The sequence below is a fragment of the Haliotis cracherodii genome, unplaced genomic scaffold (genome assembly GCF_022045235.1).
Source record: "Haliotis cracherodii isolate W230 unplaced genomic scaffold, xgHalCrac1.p SCAF_8, whole genome shotgun sequence".
Taxonomy (NCBI): domain Eukaryota; kingdom Metazoa; phylum Mollusca; class Gastropoda; order Lepetellida; family Haliotidae; genus Haliotis; species Haliotis cracherodii.
In genome coordinates, this window is record NW_027266341.1 from 10799958 (window position 1) to 10826750 (window position 26793).

A 26793-nucleotide genomic window follows, 5' to 3' on the forward strand; every position below is an offset into this window, starting at 1 on the left:
AACATAATGTCACCAGTGATAAGAACATAACGCAGTCAGTGGTTTGTAAGGTAAAACAGTCAGTGGTTTATAACATAACACAGTAAGCTGTTTATAACATAAAAAAGTCAGTGGTTTATAACATAACACACTCAGTGGTTTGTAACATAAAACAGTCAGTTGTTTATAACATAATGTAGTAAGTGGTTTATAACATAATGTAGTAAGTGGTTTATAACATAAAACAGTCAGTTGTTTATAACATTATAGTTAGTGGTTTATAACATAATCCAATCAGTGGTTATAACATAACACAGTCAGGATAAGATGCAATGAACCAGGCCAGAGTTATCTTTTCTTCCGAACAGAAAATGGTGCTTTATATGATATTTGTCTTGATAGTATGGTTGAGTGAGTGAGTGAGTGGGTTGCATTAACGCTGCTATAAACAGTATTTCAGTTATATTGCAGCGAGTCAGTTTAATGTGGGAGGAAAGCCTGAAGTGATTCGAACCCACAATCATAGGTTTCTGGTGTGCCCAAGGATAGCAACTCTGCACAGCGAATCGCGGTGCCTTGGGACGACTGGGCCACCTGTGCTCCACTAGTTTGGTTGAGACACATGACACGATCCCTGTGAGATTGACACCTGCCATAGTGCGGAACTGTGTTCCATCCTCAATGGGAAAACAATTACATCACAATTATACAAAATAAATGTTTTAAAAGACTTAGTCTTTTATGGGCGGCCATTCGGTCAAAAAATACAAAGTACAAAGGACAAAAACCTCCTTTCGTGCTTACTGGCGTTCTTTATTGTCAACGTCCTTTCGTGCTCACTGACGTTCTTTCGTACACATTGTTCTTTCTTTTCTCATGATGTCTTTTTGTAACATTTGACTATTAATATTGCGTACTTTTGACATTTATTTCAACTTTGTATGTTTAACCCTCGTCTGTTTGTTTTGTATTTTGACCTTTAATAGTAACATTTAGTTCTTTATTCGTAATATTTGACCTTAATTGCGTACTTTTGTCCTTTTTTTCAACTTTGTATTTTTTGACCGAATGGCCGCCCATAGTCTTTGTCTAAATTTTGTTGTTCCCAAGAACCAACAGATTAAGTAAAACACTGTGGGTTCCCTTCTTTCCATACGTGATATAAACTATCGGCACTAAAACTGGCACGACAGATTAACTTTAGCAATATGAAAGAATCGGGTGGTCCTTAACTTTAGAACATCATACACACAGTTCTCGAACTGCCTAGAACAGTTTGTTTTAAAAAATATCAAATGTCACCCCCTCCTATTTTTCAAACGTGTACATAAATCTAATAATTTAGTCATTGTGGCCTGATGGAGGCTGATTGTACCCATATGGTTACTATGGTTACTAGGCCTCAGGACGTGACGAGTGAACACTTTAACCACTGGGCCATCCTTATCACACAGAGGAAGAGTTGCATGGCAGTTTTGACATATTTGAGAGAGGAAGTTCCTGTCTTATCAATAACAAGACACATACACAAGTACCTACATCCCAGCATTCCTATCAGTGGGAGGTATGGGCAGGCTTTGTAGCCTTGTGAACGTTGTGTTGTAAAGTGAACATAAAACTGGTATCAAGTGAATGACAATGTCCTACACACTGACTAGGGAGCCTTGGATAGTTGACCGGTCATCTTATTGTTATGGCCTAATAAAACCAATGTCGTTAATAATGTTTATTATCAACATGTATTTGCATGGCTCAAGATCATTTTTGGCGCCATTCAGTATTTACTCACATGTTATAAATTTGTACTGACCAAAGTCTCTTATCTCCCGTTCGTTCACGTACGGTGTAATTTATTTCTGTGCATAAAATTCAATTTTTTTTTCAAAATACTGAATCTGCTAGAGGGGGGTGCGCATTATACTTGGGTGTGCACTATACTCAAGAAAATACTGTATTCTCACAGAGTATTGACAATTTTCTGTAGGTATACAATATATTTTTTACTCTCTTGGGCCTAGTCTGTTGAATATTTTAAAACCGGTGAGTAGATCTTTTTTAAAAATAATTGCAGTAGAGGCCATGTTTACCCGATGCCTGTATTCCATCAGTAAATAAAAATCTGTAATTGTGTACATTAGTTGTTAAGGCTACATTGCGTACATTGTCGTGTTATGCTATGGGTTTTTGTAATTTTTGTACGCAGCAACCAAAAACTAATTGAGTTGTGGATATGTTAGTATAAGCAACAAAAGGTAAAGCTGACTAAAAGGGGAGGTTATTACTACATATCAGAAGTGCAACGATTTCATTCGTGGGGACCCCATGTAGAGTATACATCCTAGCAAACTATGCTTGTCGTAAGAGGAGACTAATGGGATCGGGTGGTCAGGCTTAGTGACTTGGTTGACACATGTCATTGTAGCCCGATTGCATGGATCAATGCTATCACTGGATTGTCTGGTCCAGACTCGATTATTTACAGACAGCTGTCATATAGCTGGAATACTGCTGAGTGTAGTATTAAACAACTAACAAATAAACACGCATGAATACCTGAGTGAGATTTCATTGCATGGACAATTTTAGCATGTTTAGTCATGCTGATTTCTGGCAGGAAATATACATGCCAGTATAGGTACATGTTTCGTGCATTCAAAATATTATATATAGGTCATTTTTTTATAGGCATTTAGAAGTTGGAGTACTAAGTAAGCATAACAATTTATGGATGAACAACTTCTTTATTACAAATATATCTTTGTAATAAAGAAGTTGTTCATCCATAAATTCTTATCCTTACTCAAAAGAATACAGTATCACTGTCTACCCTTCATTTAATATTTTATTTGTACATTTGTATTTTGTTTGTTTTACGCCATACTCAGCAATATTCCAGCTATATGAACGAGGTCAGTAAATAATCGAGTCTGGACCAGACAATCCAGTGATGAACATCATGAGCATCTATCCGCAATTGGGATCGATGACATGCTTCAACCAAGTCAGCGAGTCTGACCACCCAATCCCTTTAGTCGCCTTTTACGGCAAGCATGGATTGCTGAATATCTATTCTACCCCGGATCTTCACGGGTCCCCTTTGAAGTAAATAGAGAGATACGCTGTCAGAACACTTTACTACAGAGCTGAATGTATCTGCAGTACTTCAATAGAGATACATACACCACATCAATGGCAGTGGCGGGATGGGTTTACCAGCTCGACACATCACCTACACCATCTGGCTATAGGAGAGGTTAATAAGACTTACACATTTTCCTACAAACCTCACCTTGAGTACTGAATACCGCATAAAATACACACACTCTTCCAACATACCACATACCCAAACAAGAATCCCACCAATCTTCAGCAGATCCCAAATGGGTCAGTCATAATATTCCTTATTTGCCAGTAAGTCTTCTATCTAGGATATACCTGTTCACGGAGACTTCATCAAGCTTGTATTAGCGACCTCACTTGCAAGCTTCTATCAGTAATCTATGATTAATCTTTATCCAACACACTTCGGCCATAAGAGCCATAAATAGATTAGCACCATGCTGGATGTATTCCAACATCAGATTCTATAATAACAATGTCAAGCTATGTGCCCCCTCATGCATTTCAACTTCACCGACATCACAAAAGATTGTTTGTACTCTTGCTAAGGCTGAGGTGGGCGAGAACAGGCCCCTGTGCATTGTTGGCAGGCTTTATGTTGGAGACTGATGGGAATTTTCTCTGTTGCTCCTTTTTTCCTATGAGAAAATAATCATCACTCCTTATCACCCAGTGATATGCTTTCTACCTTGACTTCAGGACTTTTTTGTGGTGTGTGAATGGAGACGAAGATGTGAAAGTATTTGTGGGACGTGTTGTGAGGAATGCTTATTTTCTTCTCTTTATTCCAGTTTAATTGTTTACTTGTCCAACCAATCAGCTCCACAAGCTCCCATGAGCCAAGAGTGAGTGAGTGAGTGAGTGAGTGAAATGGTTCAACCCGGCTTTGAACATATTTCAGTTATATCATGGGATCAGCTTCTTGTGGGAGGAAATCCTGAAGTGATGCAGATCTTAGAAGTTTAAGATAAGTAGGTGATTTGAACCCATGATCAACGGTTTCTTGAACACCTAAGAGATGCAACTCAGCACTGCTGTTTCCGGCGACCTAGACCCCCTCTAACAATAAGCAAATCATTTGATAAAACCAGTTACCATGAACATTTAATTCTTTAATAATTGCTACTCAGATACTTACAGGCTGGAGTAATCATAGAAACGTAGCTAGGTTATTTAATTTTACTGAAATCAGTATAAAACAACATTCATTCATTATCATGAGCATCATAACCATTATTTCAGTCAATAATGCCACAAAACAATATAATTATAACAAAAATATTATTTCAGACAAAATTCTAATACAGAGATCAGTGAAAACACTGTCTCACCTTATCTGACCCTGAAGATTCCAGGTTAGAATAGGTCTTCAGCAACCAATGTGACTACGCTTATTGTAAGAGGCGACTAACAGGATCGGTAAGGCTCGCTGACTTGGTGCATGTCATCGTATCCCAAATGCGTAGATCAATGTTCATGATGTCAATCACTGGATTGTCTGGTCCAGATTCGATTATTTACAGACCGCGTTCATATAGCTGGAATACTGCTGAGTGCAGCATTAAACAACAAAACAAACAAACAAAGGACATTTTTTTGCAATTAAAATCCAAATGATAATAATTATAACAATGGTAACTATTGTTTGATCTAAGACAGATACTTGAACTGTGCAGTCAGCACTTACAAACATGTTGAAGCAAGGAGAAACCACAACATGAGGAAATGATCAACTGCTTTGAAGTGTTACTCACAAACTGCGTATTTATCTTTATCATTGTTTATATGTTCGAAAATAAAACAAAGTCCCCTCTCCTCCATCAAGTTCTCTGTAGTGTTATACAGCCATACGGCCATGTTTACATCAGATGTTTAAGACATGTAACAGACTCCATGGGCTGAGAAGGAGGAGGATTTGTAATGGCTGCTCGCTACAAGTACAGTACTAGTAGTCCTATTCATCAGTAGGGGTTTTCAGTACAGATGCTAGTAAGTAGTCCTATTCATCAGTAGGGGTTGCCAGCACAGATGCTAGTACATAAATCAGTTATTAAGCATGAAAGACATTGAAAGCCATGACAACCAAGTCCTGCACCATGCCTGTGTAATTATATAACTGCATCTAAATCAAACCCTGCCTAGTTCATACCAATAGCAAAGTCGAGCTAGCCATACAAAATCAATATTACAAGTCTTTTTCAATCATAAAACAGAATTTATTGTGTAATGATTATCTGTTTGCAATAATCCAGCTATTGATGGTAGACAGTTAATGATCAAGTCCAGCCCAGACAATCCTGGGATTGATATTTTGCAAGCAACAATCCACGCCCCGTGTACAATGAGTTAGTGAGTGAGTGAGTGAGTGTGGTTTTACGCCGCTTTTAGCAATATTCCAGCCATATCATGGCAGGGAACACCAGAAATGGGCTTCACACATTGTACCCATGTCGGGAATCGAACCCGGGTCTTCGGTGCCGTGTACAATGAAACGCCATCAAAGAAGTCACCTTGACTGACAACCTGATCCATTTGGTCACGTCTTACAACCAGCATTGGTTGCTGGGGACCGATTCTAACCCAGAATTTTTAAGCGTATTAAAGTAATGAAATATTTCAGAATAGATACAGAGCTCCAGATAAGCTGCGTATCTGTGGAAAATGCACATCAGAAATGCAGAAATATGCAGTAAAATAAAATCCAAGCGTATCAAATACGCAACGAACATTACAGATACGCTACCAAAATAAAACTTGTGAAGTGACCATGCGTATTCGATTAGCAAATCAGAAACTTATTTTGAAATAATAAACGGGCATTCTGTCAACCTTGCGAAACTCCACAATGACAGTTACATCATGATCATTTGCCATCACACTTTCTTGTGGAAGTATCGTGGTATTTTTGAGTCCTATAAAACTCTCGAACCCACACAAAACCAATTTGCAGGGACTAGATGAATAGTGTTATTAAATATTTAACTTAAATACCCACATGTGTAAAAACTAGTGGGTAACAGAAATTTGAATACCCAGATAGAATTACTGATACCCAATGATTTTAAAATGCATGGGTAAAATACCCACAACACCAAAAGCTTACCTGGAGCTCTCAGATACCCTAACCTAAACCCTGTCTTCACTTATATGACAGCCACTAAATGCCAAAGATAGCATATACAGTGAAACCTGTAAATCCAGACTAGAGTTCCCAGTGAAGTGTCTGGATTGACAAGGGCTAGGTATTACAAGGGCCCTAACACTAGAAATATCTAATATCAAGTTATGGGGAAATTTGAATTCTTGTTATGGAAGTTGAAAAGTGCATCTGAGAACTGTCATAACAATAGGGTCTTTATCTTGACCTCCCACTTAAACTGTGGTACGGAATACCGTAAATCATGAAATTAATGTGTCCCCAAATTGATATGAGAGTCCCCCCTGGCCTAAATTGAGTCATAAAATTAAAGCGAATAGCCCTGCCTTCGTCACTGACAAAGATTGTAAATGTTGTTCCTCACGTAGTGAGCGTAATCCTGTGAACAGTGTATGTATGCACCATGGCTGTTGTTACGAGGTGAAGGGATTATTTGACCAAGTTACCGAGAAGAAAGACATCATACACAGTTGGCGACTGTCACAACAGCTGGAGCACCTTGTGTAAACAAAGTGACCACACTTGATGCGGAACTTGTTGAGAAGCATTCCAGCACTCAATTACATTGTTCAGTGGGATCTTTGTTACATTTGTCAATGTTTCCGCCCTGTGCAGTGAACCTGACATAACAACATACTCCAAAATGTCCAAACAAAAATGTGTCACCTTAATTAAAAAAAGGGACACTCACATTTTAATGATTCGCGATTTACAGTCATGACTTCCAGAATGTAGAGGTTCCGAACTGCAATCGTCCTGTATACCAGGGTTTTCAGACTATTGAGGGTCTTGACTAACAAGGTTTGTTCTAACAACTAGGACTCAACAATAAATGGCTGAAATGCGTAACAGTCACTTATGATGTACATTGATCCTGACACGGATGTGAGCTTTAAAATGCACATTAAAATCATTTTAATAAATGGTACTTACAAACTATGGGCTGTTTACATAGCAGGTTTCTGTTGATTTTGTATATTTGTGTACTTCAAGCATGCTGCAGTGACTCACATGTAATACTGTCATGTTTTGCAAGTGATTACTTCCAACTATCAACAACCCTGAAGATTGTCTTGATGTTGTTGTTTATTCCTGATCATTATATAGCTTAAACATGGAGCCTAAAATCAACCTCTGGATTATGAATTTATTTCTCTTTCTAAGACTCTGTGCATAAACAGAATTCTGTTTGAGTGAGTATGGTTTTACGCCGCTTTTAGCAATGTTTCAGCAATATCACGGCGGGGGACACCTGAAAATGGACTTCACACATTGTACCAATGTGGAGAATTGAACCCGGGTCTTTAGGCGTGACAAGCCAGTGCTTTAACCATTAGTCTACCCCACCACCCCCAATTCTGTTTGAATTAACCCAAGTACATTAATGCAATAAAAATAATTCACTTATCAAATAAACAAAAAACAATAATAATAACAATTCCAATTTTATTCTTTAAAATAACCCTACACTCATTCTGAGAAAACTTACAAACAAAAATAATTTCCCATCCAACCTAAACAGATTACATCCCAACTTCACAAAAGGTTTCAACATTTCTCCCCGTTTACTTAAATTCACAATACTTCAATGCTAGTAATTAAGCAAATAATCAATAATAACCTCACCTTGAAATCAACAGAGGTAAATCCATTCCGTCCATGAAATACTGCACTATATATGCTCCCCCTACTGTTGAACTGTATATTTCTATAGGCAGGCCAACACTGTTTGAGATGTTGTTGAAGTGGGTCTAGCTCACTTGGACTTCTGTTTGGCAACAGGAAAGTGCTGGAGACATATTTCCTGTCTCTTGCTGCTTGCAGTCCGGGTCATGCTACACTTCCCTTCCTCCCTCAGAACAAGTGCATCTCAGTCTCGTGGAAAACATTTGACGACACCTCGCCTGCAAAACACATTCGGGCTGCATAGAATACATCTATCGGCAGTTTCAGTTACAAGTTTAAAATTAGGTCGTAGATGAATGTCAGCGATGAAAGAACATGTACGTTTAACTCAACCATTAGGAGATCAAATGGGCTTTCGCTGATTTGGTTTTGCCTTACATATATGCGATCTATATTGTGATGAATAAGCTAAATTAAGAGTCTATGTTGTGTGAGGTTGCAGTGTGGGAGAGTTATGCATGTTTGTGTATGATGTTTGATATATGGTATACTGCATGGCAGATATATAAGCTATATATCACAATGATCTCTCTTGCAGCTGTGGTTCTAACAACGTACAACACATTGTCTCTGTGATGACTACTACATTTGATCTAAGTAAGACGTGACAGTACTTGACATGTACCGTATATCCTATAAAATAGAAACCTTTCAGAAAGTTGTTAACTAATTTGTTGATCTGTTCTGACTAGATGAGAAAATAAGGACAAACTGTAAACATAGTAAAGATGGTAAAAAAGTACATAAAATAATGCAACAAATAATTTAATTTGGATATTTTTGTTGTCTATGTCACACTCGGCAATATTACAGCTATATGACAGAGGCATGTAAATAATCAAGTGTGGACCAAACAATCCAGTGATTGATATTATCTGCAAAAATAATCTGCAAAACAAAAGTCAATATAGAAATATTTCTAACCGGAGAACCATGGTTGGTTGGTTTGTTGTTTAACAACGCACTCAGCAATATTCCAGTTATATGACGGCAGTCTGTAAATAATCGAGTCTGTACCAGACAATCCAGTGATTGATATCATGAGCATTGATCCACGCAATTGGGACCGATGACATGCATCAACCAAGTCAGCGAGTCTGACCACCCGATCCCGTTAGTCGCCTTTTACGACAAGCATAGTCACCTTTTACGGCAAGCATGGGTTTCTGAAGACCTATTCTACCCCGGAATCTTCACGGGTGCGGAGAACCACGCATGTTTAAATAAGAAGTGTACAAGAGACAAAACTGAAATTAAAAAACAAAAAAATAGAGCAAAGATATTGATAATCACAAATCTTAAATCTTGATAAACAGTGAATGTGTACAAATTTTCAAAAATATCTGAGACAATGTTACAACGATCTCCTTGACTTCTGACTATCTACTCACAAGTTGCTACAAGCCCAGGCCTCTCTCTCAGTCAACACAACTTTACCCTTCCTCATGCAGGACTTTAATAACTACTTCAAGATTCTATCTGTTATTCTATCTCCTTGTCTGTTGTACTATCAAGTTTCAAAATGAGGCTCAGCCATGTTTGACGGCCTCATAGTAAATTTGGCCAGCACACTCACAAAATGTCTTTTCCAAAGTGAAGAAATTTGATCAGCAGTGCCAATGTTTTCACTATGTCTCTGCGCGCTAGCCGAATCAACAAGGGAAATAATTACTTCAAAGTGTTTCATGGCCTGCTACAATGCACCACTACAAAGTACTGTACTTAACGCAACACCTCGTTTAACTTTATTGGGGCTGTAACTTACAAGTGCAATTCATTATTTGAAGTGGTTAGCAAGTTCACATCATGAAATAAATATAGTAGCTATCTTTTTCATGAAAACAGTTCACGTCACAGCTGGGAGTTCTGCAGACGTGTAGCTGCTTTCAGTAAATTTTCATAATATCAACCTGTGACATTATACATAGTTGGAGCTTAATACTTGAATTTCATAAACGTGGCAAGGTTTTAAACTTTACTTGAGAAAGAAGTTTTACCATGCATTGTTGATAATAAATCAGATCAAATTTTGAAGAAGTATTCACATTCATTATCCAGATATTGTAATGAACCCCTACATTTTTGCTACACTTCCCTAAATGGAGAATAAAACAGTTCTCCAGTTTGTTTGTTGTTTAATCCCACACTCAGCAATATTCCAGCTATAAGACAGCGGCCTGAAAATAATACAGGTCTGGACCAGACAATCCAATGGTCGATATTGTGAGCAACAATTCACACAATCTGGGTACGATGACATACAAACATCCAAGTCTGACCACCTGATTCATTAAGTAGCCTCTTATGACCCAGGGTTTCCAGGGACCTTTTCCAAACTGGAATCCTCATGGGCAGTACTCTAGTAACCAATGTCTGCCAGTAGAACAAGGGATTGGATGGACACAGTAGCTGCCTTATTTAAAATATTCCATCCTATACCATGTATACACACATACAAATAGAGAACAGACGCCAAATAATTTATATGGCAAGTCGTAGAGATGCAAAATGATTTACATTGCAAGTCATAGCGATGCAAAATAAATTACATTGCAAGTCGTAGAGATGCAAAATAAATTACATTGCAAGTCGTAGAGATGCAAAATAAATTACATTGCAAGTCGTAGAGATGCAAAATAAATTACATTGCAAGTCATAGCGATGCAAAATAAATTACATTGCAAGTCGTAGAGAGGCAAAATAAATTACATTGCAAGTCGTAGAGATGCAAAATAAATTACATTGCAAGTCATAGAGAGGCAAAATAAATTACATTGCAAGTCATAGAGATGCAAAATAAATTACATTGCAAGTCGTAGAGATGCAAAATAAATTACATTGCAAGTCGTAGAGATGCAAAATAAATTACATTGCAAGTCATAGAGATGCAAAATAAATTACATTGCAAGTCGTAGAGATGCAAAATAAATTACATTGCAAGTCGTAGAGATGCAAAAGAAATTACATTGCAAGTCGTAGAGATGCAAAATAAATTACATTGCAAGTCATAGCGATGCAAAATAAATTACATTGCAAGTCATAGCGATGCAAAATGATTTACATTGCAAGTCATAGCGATGCAAAATGATTTACATTGCAAGTCATAGAGATGCAAAATAAATTACTTGCAAGTCATAGAGATGCAAAATAAATTACATTGCAAGTCGTAGAGATGCAAAATAAATTACATTGCAAGTCGTAGAGATGCAAAATAAATTACATTGCAAGTCGTAGAGATGCAAAATAATTTACATTGCAAGTCGTAGAGATGCAAAATAAATTACATTGCAAGTCGTAGAGATGCAAAATAAATTACATTGCAAGTCGTAGAGATGCAAAATAAATTACATTGCAAGTCATAGAGATGCAAAATAAATTAAATTGCAAGTCGTAGAGATGCAAAATAAATTACATTGCAAGTCATAGAGATGCAAAATAAATTACATTGCAAGTCATAGAGATGCAAAATAAATTACATTGCAAGTCGTAGAGATGCAAAATAATTTACATTGCAAGTCATAGAGATGCAAAATAAATTACATTGCAAGTCGTAGAGATGCAAAATAAATTACATTGCAAGTCGTAGAGATGCAAAATAAATTACATTGCAAGTCATAGAGATGCAAAATAAATTACATTGCAAGTCGTAGAGATGCAAAATAAATTACATTGGAAGTCATAGAGATGCAAAATAAATTACATTGCAAGTCATAGAGAGGCAAAATATATTACATTGCAAGTCGTAGAGATGCAAAATAAATTACATTGCAAGTCATAGAGATGCAAAATAAATTACATTGCAAGTCGTAGAGATGCAAAATAAATTACATTGCAAGTCGTAGAGATGCAAAATAAATTACATTGCAAGTCATAGAGATGCAAAATAAATTACATTGCAAGTCGTAGAGATGCAAAATAAATTACATTGCAAGTCGTAGAGATGCAAAATAAATTACATTGCAAGTCATAGAGATGCAAAATAAATTACATTGCAAGTCATAGCGATGCAAAATAAATTACATTGCAAGTCATAGCGATGCAAAATGATTTACATTGCAAGTCGTAGAGATGCAAAATAAATTACATTGCAAGTCATAGAGATGCAAATCATTTTAAGTCACAGGAATGCTAAATAAATCTTAGGGATGCAAAATAATGTACATTGTCATTGGGATGCAACAAGTATAATCATTACTAATCAAAATTGAAAATTGCATGTTACATTGAACGCCGATTTCTGCTGTGGTAAGAAATACATGTTTGTTTGTCTGTTGTTGTTAACGCCACACTCAGCAATATCACAGCTATATGATACGGTCTGGAAATAATCAAGTCTGGACCGCACAATCCAGTGACTGACATCATGAGCATCAATCCACGTAATTGAGATACAATGACGTGCATCAACCAAGTCAGTGAGCCTGACCACAGGATCCCGGTTGCCCACAAAGGAGTAAAGAGCATCGTTCCACTCTACTTCAAAAGTTTACATTTAAAAAATCATCTCATTCAGTTGTTGATAAAAATAAAACATTTGCGCAAATAACACTATAGCGTAACTGTCTCACTGATATGTGACATAACAGTAATATTATCATGATTACGCAATTTCTGGGTTAATAATAAACCATGCCTTTTGAACATCAAACTATTGTCTTGTGGAGTAATGGATACCAAAACGTAAAGATCTTAATTTTAATTTCAATTTCAAATTTCTAAACCAAAATGCAATTCCTCTTACAAAATAATAATAGTAGTTTTGGGAGCTGAATGTAGCAAATTATAGGAATTGGTCAAGAAGAAATAATTTTATGACACAATTTTTTGTACAAAAATCTAAAGTGAATTAAAGACAAATTGGTGAAATGAGCATTGATGAGCATCGATCCACGCAATGAGGGATCGATGACATGCATCTACAAAGTCAGCAAGCTGACCACCCGATCCCGTTAGTCGCCTCTTACGACAAGCACAGTCGCCTTTTACGGCAAGTATGGGTTGCTGAAGACCTAGTCTACCCCGCATCTTCACGGATCCCTTGTAATATCGAGCAGATACATAAAACTGTGAAAGTCAACGGACAACCGGACAACAAACAACACTCCATGACATAATTTTCCTTGACTTTCAGTCAGGAGAGCTTAAAATAAACTACTATCCTCTTCTACCATAATAATCCCTTATCAAAGAAACGCAACATCAACAATTGTCTAAAAAATAAGATTAAAACACCTCCTTCACTAAAGCCTACTTGTAAATAGGAAGTTTATTTTTTATCAGAAGCAACAGCCTACAGGATAAAGTTTCTCCCTTAACATTACAAGTCTTTGTGGTAACTTCTTCCCTCATCTTAGAGTTTCTCTGGTTTAGTGAAAAACAGGCAAGGTGTCAGATGTAATTACATAATTAAAACAAATGTAGGCACTAAATGCTGGTGCAAGCTTCCTCGAAGGAGTGGCTTCTGCACCTGGTGATTGCGACATGGTTCAATCTGAGAAAGATAATGCGGAACTTCGGATAACGTACTCTCAAATTGAGGTTCAGCTGGCTGGCTCTTTTTCCTGAAGTAATTCTCCAACAAGGTGGTAGTGGGTTAGCAGTGTGCTGTTATGGGGGCTTCTTCTATAAAGTTTGTTTTTTGTGAATATTTTAATTAAGATAAGGCCAGGTTATAGAAAAAAAAGGAATCTGTGCACTTAAGCTGAAACAAACGTGTGTCTCCCATTTCAGCCCATCCCATAATAGAGAGGGCAGATGGTTGGAATATTCATAAATTTCTACATAAATGGGTATTTGCAGTATTTCAGTAGATAATGACTGGTTTGTTATAATGAAGTGCAACACATTTACAGTAATGCCACATAATTCAGACACCACTGGGATGGTGAGAACGTCTACTGAACAACTAATGGGAAACTAGAAAAAAGGGTCAAGGGCTACAGTTTACGGTCAATCGAGAAACATACGAGGGAGGGCACATTGACAATACCTTCCATGACAAGGGTGCCTAATTGGTCCACTATTCCAAAAAGACCCCATTTCATTCCAATACAGATGCACAACTTGATAGTAAGATCTCGCTGTGAGACATAATGAACGATACGTCCAAATCAATACTTGACATGTTAAGGAAACATTCTCTCATCTAAGGAAGTAAATAGTAGCTGAACTAAACATATTTTTGTACATTTTAGTAAATAAATATAACAGTGGCTTAAGATCTTGTATTTCTATACGCAAAAAATACATTACAGAATATGTCATGGTATATACTACTCAAAAGAAGTTACAGAACCAACAATCTTTTCATCTTACTAAAATAAATCTGTAATGGTATATACTACTAAAAACAAGTTAAAGAGCACCAGATTCTTTGAAACTACTATTTTTAATATGTTATGGTAGACACGACTCAAAAGAAGCTGTTCTTTTAACTTCTTTACAGTAGTGTATAATAACTACTTGAATGTTTTTGTCACTTTTTCTGACCCATCGATATGATACTGATATTGTGGTAGAGGATACTACAATGCACCAAACATTCGTTGACTCATTCAACCATTCCGGGTTTACCATTACAGGGCTTTATCTTGTTGTTTATCATGCTGCACTATACTTTTGCATGACCTTGCTCTTGGTTCAACGACTGGAGCACAAATTGACTTTCAAATATATGTTCACAGCTGCCATTGAGATGAATGTGTTCCAGGGGGTCATTCACATCTCATCAAGCTCATTACCAAACAACACTGGTAGTAACGAAGGAGTGATTTCAACATGTGCACTTACTAGTAATATTAAAAATTAATCATTTTATCAAACCATTTTGAAATGGGACTTATACATTACACTTTTCCATGTACTTTATGTTCTGTTAGTTTTTTAGCGTTTGTCAACAGAAGAGCAGCGACGATAATCTGATAATGCTTTCACAAAGATGCTTGATGGGAATGAAAGCTGGTCCCTCATGATATTTTCCTAAAGAATTCTGGAAGTAATTTCACTTTAATGAGGGCAATCAGTTGTTGGCAGACACACAGACAAAAAATGACAAAAATTATAAAAGTTTGGTGTTCAGGATGGTTAAGTGTCATTTTGGAAAAACAACATGGATGAGGCATTTTTTGTCTCTAACTGCCAAAACTTGTGACTCCCTGTAATGGATTATTCATTCACTACTAAACTCTGAAAATCTTATTTTGAATCTTTTCTTGAAATCTAATAAATATTAAATTATCATTTTTAAAGAATCCTATAAAGTGTGCTGTTTTTTTAAATATCTGTTATCTCTGAAGTGAAAGCTTATTTTGTTCAATCTCAGTTAAAAGAATAACAAAATGTTCCAGTGGATATGATGGAATACAAAAGTGCATACAAAAGTTGTGTTTCCAAATAAGCTAAAAAAAACATCTGTCTAAATTTCCTTTTTCTATATTTCGTTTATTGCATCACTAAATGAAAGAAAACTTCTTCTTTTCAAATAAATTACTGTTATAACCAAGATCAACAGACATAATTCGAGACAACCCCTCCTACTGACCTATGCAAATGACACAGACGTACACAACATAAACAGTTATAGCATTTTAAATCATTATCATGTTTGGGTTATCACAATTGATAATTAATAATTTGTAAAATAAATAAGACATAAGAAAAAAACAACTTACCCACACAAACTTATTCAAAGAGGTGAAACGAAGTCCACCACAACAAGCAGCTAAATGAAAACTTGTACAGGACTTTCATCATACATTGACGTTTCTCCGCTGCTTATGGTATATATATATATATACAGACGCTGAACGCTGTATACATCCACTACCAACTGTGAACAAATTTGTATCCAAATGTATCAAAGCCAGCTTTTCAGGACATTCGTTCTCAACAACAGCACACAGTAGGTGAAATTATTCCCACTGGCATTCAACAAGTCCCAAAATAACAGCCCTCTTCTTCGCAATTGTTCGCGTAACTTACGAAACTCGACAAGGCGCTCAAGTCTATGCCACTGCCTGTCTGTTGTTCTGCGTTCTAACTCGCTAGCTACCTTCGCCAGAACTTACCTGAATTGGTCACCTGTATTCGGAGCCTCCCAGTGTTAGTCTTTTCAATTAGTAAAGTGTCCGCACTAACTCTTCCCGTTGTTTGTCCACGCGAGTGATTGCCGTTTCATTGTTTAATATCGCACCTGTTGTTTTCTTTCGTCGTGCCAGGGGTCAGAGGTCACGAATTGCGGATGCTCATGGGAGGTAACTAGGAAACACTTGCAGCCGGGGTCTTAATCCTTCAACAATGTCATTCACATATAGTGATATAAATGTACAGACTGTTGTCAAGAAGAAATATTTAACATAAGAGTTTTTCGCATTTTTTACCTAGCAGTATTAGTCAGTGTGAATTAAATATATATAAAAACAGAAAGGTTTAAACAACGTGAAGTGCAAGATTTGTTCGTATAGAAAGTCTTAGTGTATGACTTGATAATGTTTATAGGTCTTAGTGACCAGCCAGCCATTCCTTACACAGGGTGGGGGATCACATTTTTATGCCCCTCCCCATGTCTTTGCACATTTCTTTCACGACCCTCACTGAGAAGACAAAATGCAAAGAGACTTTATAGTTTATCATTAACTGTCTGTATTTTCAGGACCCTCCTTAAATATATATGCGTATTATTTTTTACGACCCTACCCCAGAGAATGTAATATTTTGGGGTGACTCTCCCCTGATCCTCCCCTTACTCGCAATAAAGTCTTTAGAAACCCAATCATTACGGTCAGTTGTACACCATTTTTATTAGATTATTTGTACACCGCTATTCTTGTTTGGACTCGACCGACTTTCGTAAAATCCATTCGGACCTCTTTCAAAAACAATTTCACTTCCAAATACAAAACTGAACATGTCACCAAAACATTTATTTAAACATGTTGCTGGGGATCTATATTCATGTACTCAGGTTTCACAAAGGGGTTTAATAACGCATGTCGTTATGACAACCACTGACCTCTTCAACGGGCCATTGCATGCGATAGTCTAGCAGTCAAAGCGATCGCTCTTCACCCTGAAGCGCCGGTTTGAATCGCCACGTGGTTATTTAAAGTGCGAGAAGAACATTCCCAGTAATGCTGGAATATCAACTCCAGGTAGTGGCGTGTGGCGGTGTAGTACCTAGGTGGCTGAAGATCTGGTTCGATTCGCCACATGACTATACAATATACAGAAGCCGGTGTTTAGTGTCACCCGTCCTTTTATTGCTGGATTAATGCTATAAGTGGTGTTAAACATTCACTGAAAGCGGCGTAAAACTTCATTCACTTAAAGACTTACTCACTCAATCCTCACTCGCTCACTACAATCGGAGTGAAACTTTATTCACTCACTCTCAAAGCGCTCCGGTGAGAATAGGTCTCCAACAACAAATATATGCGTATTGAAAGAGACGACAAAATGGACAACATTTTGCGGCGTTAAACAACAAACAAGCAAACAAACAAACACCTTACGCGGAGTGAAACTCAGTGACTGACTGACTGACCCTTTCATCGTTCCGGACATTAAGTACAATTAGGCTTGTTTGATTTCTATTCAGTCTGACAGTCATATAGAGAAACAGCCTCTTTGTGGAACGCAGTCCTCTATAGTGTCAATATCGACCGGAACAAAAGAGACATCAACGTTGTGTTACAAACAATTTAAATAATTGTGATGATAAAATGTGGTGACGTAACCACACAATTCACAAACTGCATAAATGTTTGGTTTTCCTCCAGTAATCACACATTCAGTCTGACGCTGCACGGACAATTTAGATTACATTACTGTGTATAAGATTAATACTCTACTGTGTATAAGATTAATACTCTTATGATCTCTTATGACTGTTCTATGAGAATCAGCTCTGGTATGGTTTTACAGCCAACAGTGATACACTGTGATGTCATTACTGTGATGACGTCATGAAATTTAAGCCGCGCCCAAATAATGTTTGTATTATGTGATTACGTCAACACTCGCTCTTACGTCAACCATGCTGTATATAACACTTGAAATAATTATTGCACGTGTGTTTCAAATGAAATTTTGTCAACTCCTATCCTCAAATGGTAAACGACCCGTGAAGATCCGGGGTAGAAAAGGTGTTCAGCAACCCATGCTTGCCGTAAAAGGCGACTATGCTTGTCGTATGAGGCGACTAACGGGATCGGGTGGGCAGGCTCGTTGACTTGGTTGATGCATGTCATCGGTCCCAATTGCGTGGATCGATGCTCATGATGCCAATCACTGGATTGTCTGGTCCAGACTCGATTATTTACAGACCGCCGTCATATAGCTGGAATATTGCTGAACGCGGCGTTAAAAAACAAACAAATATGCACAATATTTAAAAAAACAACAATGCATATTGATCTCACACCTTACCTCTTAGTACGTATTTTATCGAAAGAATTTATGTAAGTGCAACAATGTATTCTATATAAATATTACTCCAGCCAGATTTTACCATCTGCTCGTGTCACACGATAACGTCGCATCTTGACATGCAAGAGTTGTCTTTCTTGATGTTTCCCAAGCAAGGGGTGTTCTACGATCTAGAATTGTCAAATAATTATCACGATTCGTGTCCTTGGCTCACACGATTGCAAATACATGTACCGCCGAGACTGTATGTATTTTCCATCTGTACGCAGATCAAATCTCAAGCGTGGAAGTAGCATTTCGTAATAATTGAACGAAGACGGATTGTCGTCTGCACGAAAACTGAATCAAGAAGCACGCCATGCACCCGTCCTTGAGTCGTCTGCTATCTAAGCTGTGTACCGTGCGCGTGGCCACAACGTGCTGTTATCTGTCCATATCCCCGAGACTCTATAGTATAAATACAAGGTCAGGTGGAACATTATCACGCTATATCACAACTATGTCGAGACCCAAGGTAAGCTGAGATGGAATTTTGCTTTCTAATAATTGAACTGTTACAAGGTTGGCGAAATAGTCCAACAGATTCGAATTCCTTGCATGTCTGTTATTTTTTCATTCTGCTCTATATAGTACAAGGTTATAGACATATAAGGTAGTGGGTCACTGCTGTGTGACATTGCGTACATTACCGCTCATAGATGTTATAGATGTAAGCAATTAAGTAAGGGACCTCTCATATATGTGTGGAGTATCCATTGATTGCCTCATCAATTTTATTTATTCGATTTGTTTGACCTTCTAATTGTTAGTGAATTTAGTTCATACTGTGTAAAATTGCACCCCCCCCCCCCCCCAAATAAAATAAGAATAGATAGAAAATAGAAAATACAATAATGAAAATCCCACACATTATTAGTCTTTTAACCATAAACATTATCATGACCCCCCCAATAAGGTGTAATTATATTCATGACATTAATCACAAAGAACAATGAAGAATGAAGCAGGGTTTATTTCATGATTAAACATTGTTCTATCATGATGTCATATCTGGAGATTCAAACATGCGCTTGCAACTTTGATGGCATCGTCAATTGGACAATGATATGTTTTAGAGGGAAGTACCTAGTGAGTTGTTTCTTGTAGATATAGCTGGGCAATGCAGATAAAACAGATAAAAATGACTATCGTTGTTGGGAAAAAAGATTGTGAGAATATTTGTAAAATACCAAACTTAACACCCTGTTCATAAAATGGACTTTTGTCGTGGTCAGATTGTGTTCAGTGAGTTATCATTGTATAAACACAGGTAAATATTTTGAAAGCTTGTACACACTACAGTGTTTTTATTGTATGATAAACAATGACCACGAGTCGTTTATTTCTTAATTAAATATCTGAGTCAGAGCCAGACAAATCACTGGCTGATAATATGAGCAACATCCTACATGATCTAGGTATGATGACATGCAATCAACCGAAAACCCAAATAGGTTTAGTCTCCTTTCATGACAAGCAATAGAGTGCTGGGGACCTTTTCTTACTTAGGAACAGGTAACTTTTTAAAATGATCTTTTGAAAGAAATGACAGTTTGGAGAAATAAAGGACAAACAGGTAACTTTTTAGAAAGACCTCTCGAAAGAAGAGAGGAGAAATGAAGGACAAATTTTGTTTGAGATTAAATTTCCATTCACTTTGGACCTTTGGATTTTGTTTTCATGTTAACTCTGTTGGAAGAAAACAAAAATAATAATAGTTTTCTTGTTTTATGTCCAGGTTTACATTACCCGACGTGTGCCAGAGGTGGGCCCAAGGCTTCTGGCAGAGTCATGTAACGTCACCCAATGGAACAAGGACGATCCTGTCCCTCGTGCTGAGTTACTGAAGGAGGTTGTTGGCAAAGATGCTCTATTCTGTCTCCTCACCGAGAAAATTGATGATGAAGTGTTGGATGCTGCAGGTATACAGTGTTATCCATTAGAGGTCAAATGATACATTGGTGTACCGGTGCATTGAGATTTCATGTGGCGATACAATATGCAATACATTTTTTGCTGTTTTGATACTATTAGTTATGGTGTCTTACTTGCTGTATACTGTGCATCTTAGATTAGCAGAAAAATACTGGGCAAGGCACTGTAACCAATTTATTATGCCAAAATGTTTTCACTATCTGGTATCTTTATCACACATGTCATGTCACATGAAAACTTGACACTTAAGACTGTGACTACTATTCAAACCTTTGAGGTAAACCTTGTTGAACTGTAAGCTATATTAATAAAGTCATGTACATGATTTTAATGTATTTGCACATAACAATTAATTATGTGAAAACACAAAACAGTGTTGATCAACAAATTTCTGTCCCAGAATTTTAATGTGAAATATGTGAGGCGGGGCTTGACGGTATACAGTCTCATGTTAGATCAGTCACAACCATCTTGGATTTTTAGAGACGGTAAACAGGCTCATATTGGTTTAGCCGTTCTGCTCTCTGATTGGTCAGTCTCACTTCGAGGCATAATAAGAGACAATACACTTTGGTGAAATAAATTGCTTACTTCTCATTTAATGCCTCCTGCATTTTTGTGAGTTGAATGTAATAAAATGTGTTGTAAATTGCATTTAAAGTTCAAGACAAAAAATAACCGCTATGAACATGTGTCTACAGCTAGCTTTTCCTTTCAAACTTGCTCTGAAATATTTATAGTCAAGTAGTTTCCATGCGATTTAGCGTAAATATGCACATCGCAATACATATCATACATCGTGAACTATGTATCATGATACATATCGTATCGTGACCTTGCTGTATCGTTTCACCCCACTTGTCCATACACTGATTCTACTGTATTTTACTGTCTATAGGTAGATGATACTGTGTCCGATCAGTTGATGATTATTATGTGTAGCCTTAATGGAGTCATGACAAAGACAGTCAGTTAATCTTAAAGGCTCAGTCAGTTAATCTTAAAGGCTCTGTCATGACATGTAGTTATGTAAAATGTTGTTTAATGTCATCTGCTGAGCTGAACTATCCTGCTCACAACATAACTCAGGACAGTTACATGATTCAAGAAACACTGCATTTTTGTGATTGACATTGATTATTCGCAAACACTTTTTAGTTGGTTTGTTGTTTAACACCGCCCTCAGCAATATTCCAGCTTTATAACGGCGGTCTGTAAATAATCAAGTCTGGACCAGACAATCCAGTGATTGATATCATGAGCATCTTTCCACGCAATTGGGATTGATGACATGCATCAACCAAGTCAGTGAGCCTGACCACCCAATCCCATTTGTCGACTTTTTAGTAGTAGCTCATTAACACATGCTTATGATATAGTCAGATTCGTACAGTGGACTGCTTTGAGAAGAGATTTCTTCTTATGTTTATTATGCTTATTGAGGACTAAATAAACACTGGCTTGGACTAATGTGACTTGAAGAAAAAACATCTACCTGGGAATATAACTATGATATTGCCTGATATTCACCAGCATTTATGTGAAACAATTTTATATTAAGTACTTGTATACAAATTATTCTTCATAAATGAACACAATGAGACAAAATCTATGTTACTATTTTCAACATTGTATCCACAAGGTGAAACAAAGTTTGATTTTGTCCAAAAGACTTGTAGTCTTAAGTTGTGGAATGTTAGAGATATTTTACAGCTGTTTCATTCAGATAGTGGAGACCATTTATCAGTAAACACATTTCAATATGGTGGCACCGACATTTAAATATGGTGACAATCACTTTTTCTTTATCACTTTTAGAACAATTTGTTGATGAATATTGCAAGGTCATATATCTATTTAATAAGCATATCAAAAGGGGAGCCACAGCCATTAGCCAACTAGTCTGAGAGTAGACAATAGAATGTATTTTGGATTCTTCTACTTCCCAAATTTATTAATGAGAAAAAAATAATGATAATCATAATGTGCTGTGTTTTTCAGAAAACTATTCTTATTTTTTTTCTCTCTTTTTTGTTGTCAATAATAGAAAATTACAAGCTTATTCGTTTAATTTGTAGCCAGACTATCTGTGAAGTTGTAATTTCTAACTATTGGTATGCAGGCCCCCAACTGAAGGTGGTGGCCACGATGTCTGTGGGGTACGATCATGTGGATGTGGAAGCATGTAGGAAGCGGAACATCTCTGTGGGCTTCACTGCAGGTGTCCTGACCAGTGCCACAGCGGAACTGACCGTCACCCTGCTGCTGGCGACCTCCAGGAGGCTCAGAGAAGGTAGGGGAAAATCAGTGGTAGTATTGCCTCAGATATGAGGGATTCAAACATGAGACTTGTTTGGATCCTAAATATTAAAAAAAAAGAAAAGCCGAAAATATATCTAATTTAAAAAAAAAAATTTTCTGCCTACTGAAAATTTATGTATACTTATGGTTGTAATAGGTTAATCTACAAGACAATAGGTTCAAATAGGTTCAACAGTGAGACAAGCTAACACTACACACATGGCAAATGTTCAGATGACATACTGATAATTAACTGGTGTGTCAACAACATTTCCAAACAGTTTTTTTCTCTCACGAAAACAATCTGTAAAGCACAGTATCACATTTCTCACATATAATGACAGGGAGTTGTCTAAGGTGTTGTGCAGAGTTGCATCCCTTGGGATGCCAGAAACCTATGGTTGTGGGTTCAAATCCCGGTTTGCCCTGATTATGGCTACAGGTTTGTCAGCATCATACCCATGCTCATGGGTTTCACCGAAGTGGTAATCGTCTGAGACCTGCATAACTTCGGACTTTCCTCCCACATTACACTGACATGCCATGATACAATTGGAATACTGTTAAAAGCGGCATTAATCCCATCTCACTCACTCACTCACTCTTTGGAGAGTAATTTTGTCTTTTTCACTTATCAGTTCTTTCTCAGCCTATGTTCTGAATCTGTGGAATGGAATACTTATACAATCCTACCTGTAGAAATATTATGGCGCTGAGTGGCAGTCAGTTAGTCTATAAACATGAATGTTGTTCCAACAGCCTGGTGTATATATATACGTTTTGATCTGCCTTGGAGAGTGGAAGGCCAGTGGTTTGTGTCATACCAAGAGACATTAAAAGATGGTACTTTTTGTTACCACACTGGTGCTCGGCATTATGGGAAAATACAACCCTGAGCAGCTCAGTATAGTGTGTGTTAGTTGGCCACCATGTTAAGCTGTGGCATGGTATCTGAGTGAGCTAGCACTATAAAACCCACAAATCTGCACTAGCACCTGCAGACACACCCACACGAACATGAACATCGCTATATGAGTGAAATAGCCAGGAATGCGAAGTTAAACCCCATTTCACCTCACCCAACAAAATAGACATTTTGAAAATCAATTTTTCTGTATATATGTAGTAGACGTCATTAATTTGCTGACTAGTGAAGATCCAGATAGAGACTAGATCTACAGCAACCCATCCTTGCTGTAACTGGCGACTAATGTGATCGGTGGTCAGGCTCGCGGAGTCGGTTGATTCATGTCATCGTATCACAATTGCGTGGATCGATGCTCATGATGTAATTCTCTGGATTGTCTGATCCAGACTCGATTATTTACAGACCGCTGACCTATAGCTGGCACATGGCTGATTGTGGCATAAACAACAAAAAATTAACTTGTTTCAGCATGATGTTTTGAGAATTATGCCCATGCCTGAAAAGTGAGACCCAAGAATGTGTGACCTGGTGTGATGTGTTGCAGGCATCCGTGCAGTGGAGAACGGTACCTGGGGCACCTGGAAACCGCTGTGGCTGTGTGGGCCGGGCCTAGATGGCGCCACTGTTGGTATTGTCGGCTTCGGGAGGATAGGGTTTGCTGTGGCGAAGCGTCTAGTACCGTTTGGAATTGAAAAAATCCTGTATTCCGATGCAATCCGAAACCCTGCTGAAGGTGAGGTTGGTGCAGAGTTAGCTCCCATTGATGAAGTTCTTTCAAGGTCGGACTATATCATTGCCTGTTGTGCGCTCACTCCTGAAACCAAGGGTATGTTTAACAAATCTGCCTTCTCGAAGATGAAGAAGAATGCAATATTCATCAACACGAGCCGCGGTGGAGTCGTGAACCAGGAGGATCTCTATGAAGCCCTGAAGTCACGCACAATTTTAGCAGCCGGACTAGATGTAACCGTTCCAGAACCGCTGCCAACTGACAGCCTGCTTCTCTCGCTGGACAACTGTACGGTGCTGCCACATATTGGCAGTGCCACAGACAAGTCTCGCGCTGGCATGTCCGAGCTCACGGCTAGGAACATCCTTACTGGTCTGAAGGGCGAGCCAATGCCCTGTCAAGTGAAATAAAGGACATTTCTTTTCAGGATGGAAGTATGGTCTATGTAGTAAAGCACTGCCTTGCCAATTTCAAACTTCAGAATGTAGTCAAGTGTTCCGTGTAGCAATCTAAATGTTGAAAATCGAAGTTTTAAGATCCCTAGATTCAAATTCTACAGCAGGGTATAACAGAAAACTCATGTACTCCCTCAATTTCTGACACTGACACCTACCTGACAACTGAAATATTTGGGTATATATTTTCAGGTTCAGGTAGGATTTGATTTGTCTGCATCAAAACCCTGTCAAGTTCATCTTCCTGAGGCAAGGGAGTTAACAGACTATAAACTTGACTTCTATAGTCAGTTAACTCCCTTGACTCAGGAAGATGGTTTCAAGTTAGAGAAGTAGTTGCTCTGGTTTGGGGCATCCTTGACTGTCAAGTGTACCATATCTTCATGTTATTATGATACGGACCTCTGACACATTTGCTTCCATAACTCTGTTCAGACAAAGATTTCACTATCAATCCATGTCTTCATTTCTCTTCAGTAACTTTCCACATCTAATTTATTTTACTTATGAGTGTAATTTGATTCTGTCGCTATTCATATTTTTGTGTTATTTGAGTCTGACTCTAAACAGCCGCTGTGGTCTAGCAGAAGGTTGGTGGTTCAACCCCTAGCAGCAGCATACCAAAAGACATTGAAAAATGGTGCTTGTTGTTATTGTTATCTTACTGCCAGATATATGATTGACTGCAGTAAAATCTTCTTCAAATTGATGTAATATCCAGAAATGTTTCACCATGTTGTCGGATATGGGGTATAAACATTATACTTACTATTGCTTCTCAGGAAATGGAGTTTTAATAAAACAAGTAAACAGAAATCCTTGATGTATATATGTAGGTTCAACCAGAAGCCTACTAGTAATAATTCTAATGGTGCTCCTTATTAAATTAAGTTCTTATTGTATGCAATTATTATTCATTAAGAGATTGAGTTCTTGAGCATACATGTACTATTCCTGAAATACATAGTGAAACCTACTTGCATTGTATTGTATACTGGTACTTTATATCACCAAGTTTGGCAGCTTGGGATGGTAGGGTATTTCATTAATTTTGCAGTCAGTCATCATTGTGTCGAACTTACGGTTGTCTTGAAGTAAGAGCTGGGTCCCTGCATATTCCTTTTTTATTCATTTTTGGTTGTGTCAAACCTTGTATAACTCGGAAGTACTTATGTAGGGCCCTTCAACTTTGACACAATTGTGTTTGACTGAAGTTGTAAATTTATTTCAAGAAGTAAAGGGCACCTGCTATGTTCCCGAAGACAATGCCCTGTGAGGAGCTGGTCTTCAGCGCTGTAAGGATTTGCCAGATGAGTGAGTGAGTGAGTGAGTGAGTGAGTTGGGTTTATCGCCACTTTTAACAGTATTCCAGTTATATCGCGGCGTGTCAGCTTAATGTTGGAGGAAAGCCCGAAGTGATGCAGGTCTTAGACGTTTACCACTTCGGTGAAACCCATGAGCACGGGTATGGTGCTGACAAACCTAGAAACATAATTTGGGCGAACCAGGATTCAAACCCACAATTATAGGTTTCTGGCGTGCCAAAAAAGTCGCAACTCTGCACAGTGAATCACGGCGACTTAGACGACTGACCCCCGTGCCCCCATTTGCCAGATGAGAATCAGGGGACGTGTGTGATCATAACTCATGCTATCTACTACAGGTAAGCCTGGCCTGTATTAAGGATTTACAGGATGGCCCCAATCATGTCAGCACCAGCATCACCTGCTCGTGGGTTTCTCCAGACCTGCAAGCCTCTCCTCACACATTAAGCTGATAGGCTGTGATATAACTGGAATTCTGTTAAAAGCAGCATTAAACTCACTCACTCATACCATGACCTGGCTGTCTTAGTAAACCATCATACTCCAATTATGACCTAGCTGTTCTGGTGTAGCATCGAACTCCAACCATGGTCTGGCTGTACTGGTGTACCATCATACTCCAACCATGACCTTTCTGTTCTGGTGAAGCCTCATACCTGAACCCGTTCATCGCGACTCGCCCCTTTCAGTAACCTGCAAGATGAATTGTCACC

General features: G+C 37.9%; 2 protein-coding genes across 5 annotated transcripts in view; one reads left to right on the forward strand and one right to left on the reverse strand.

The window, feature by feature from the left end:
• The window catches only part of LOC139449547 (titin-like), a 72541-nt gene extending 56384 nt beyond the window's left edge, over positions 1–16157 (reverse strand). The window contains exons 1-2 of one of the 4 annotated variants that reach the window (XM_071230991.1): positions 16009–16157; positions 7883–8160 (exon numbers count right to left, since the gene is read on the reverse strand). The gene's annotated coding sequence lies outside the window, so the exon portion shown is untranslated. Of the gene's footprint in view, positions 1–3322; positions 3409–7882; positions 8161–15612; positions 15675–16008 lie in introns of those variants that run through there. The other 3 variants (XM_071230992.1, XM_071230995.1, XM_071230994.1) reach the window with 3 other exon arrangements.
• A 2361-nt stretch (positions 16158–18518) lies between these two features.
• Positions 18519–25813, forward strand: LOC139449821 (glyoxylate reductase/hydroxypyruvate reductase-like). Its single transcript, XM_071231362.1, has 4 exons — positions 18519–18881; positions 20145–20328; positions 22464–22634; positions 24115–25813. The coding sequence occupies exons 1-4, from the start codon at positions 18726–18728 to the stop codon at positions 24708–24710; spliced, it is 1107 nt and encodes a 368-aa protein (XP_071087463.1). The 5' UTR covers positions 18519–18725; the 3' UTR covers positions 24711–25813.
• Positions 25814–26793: the final 980 nt, after the last annotated feature.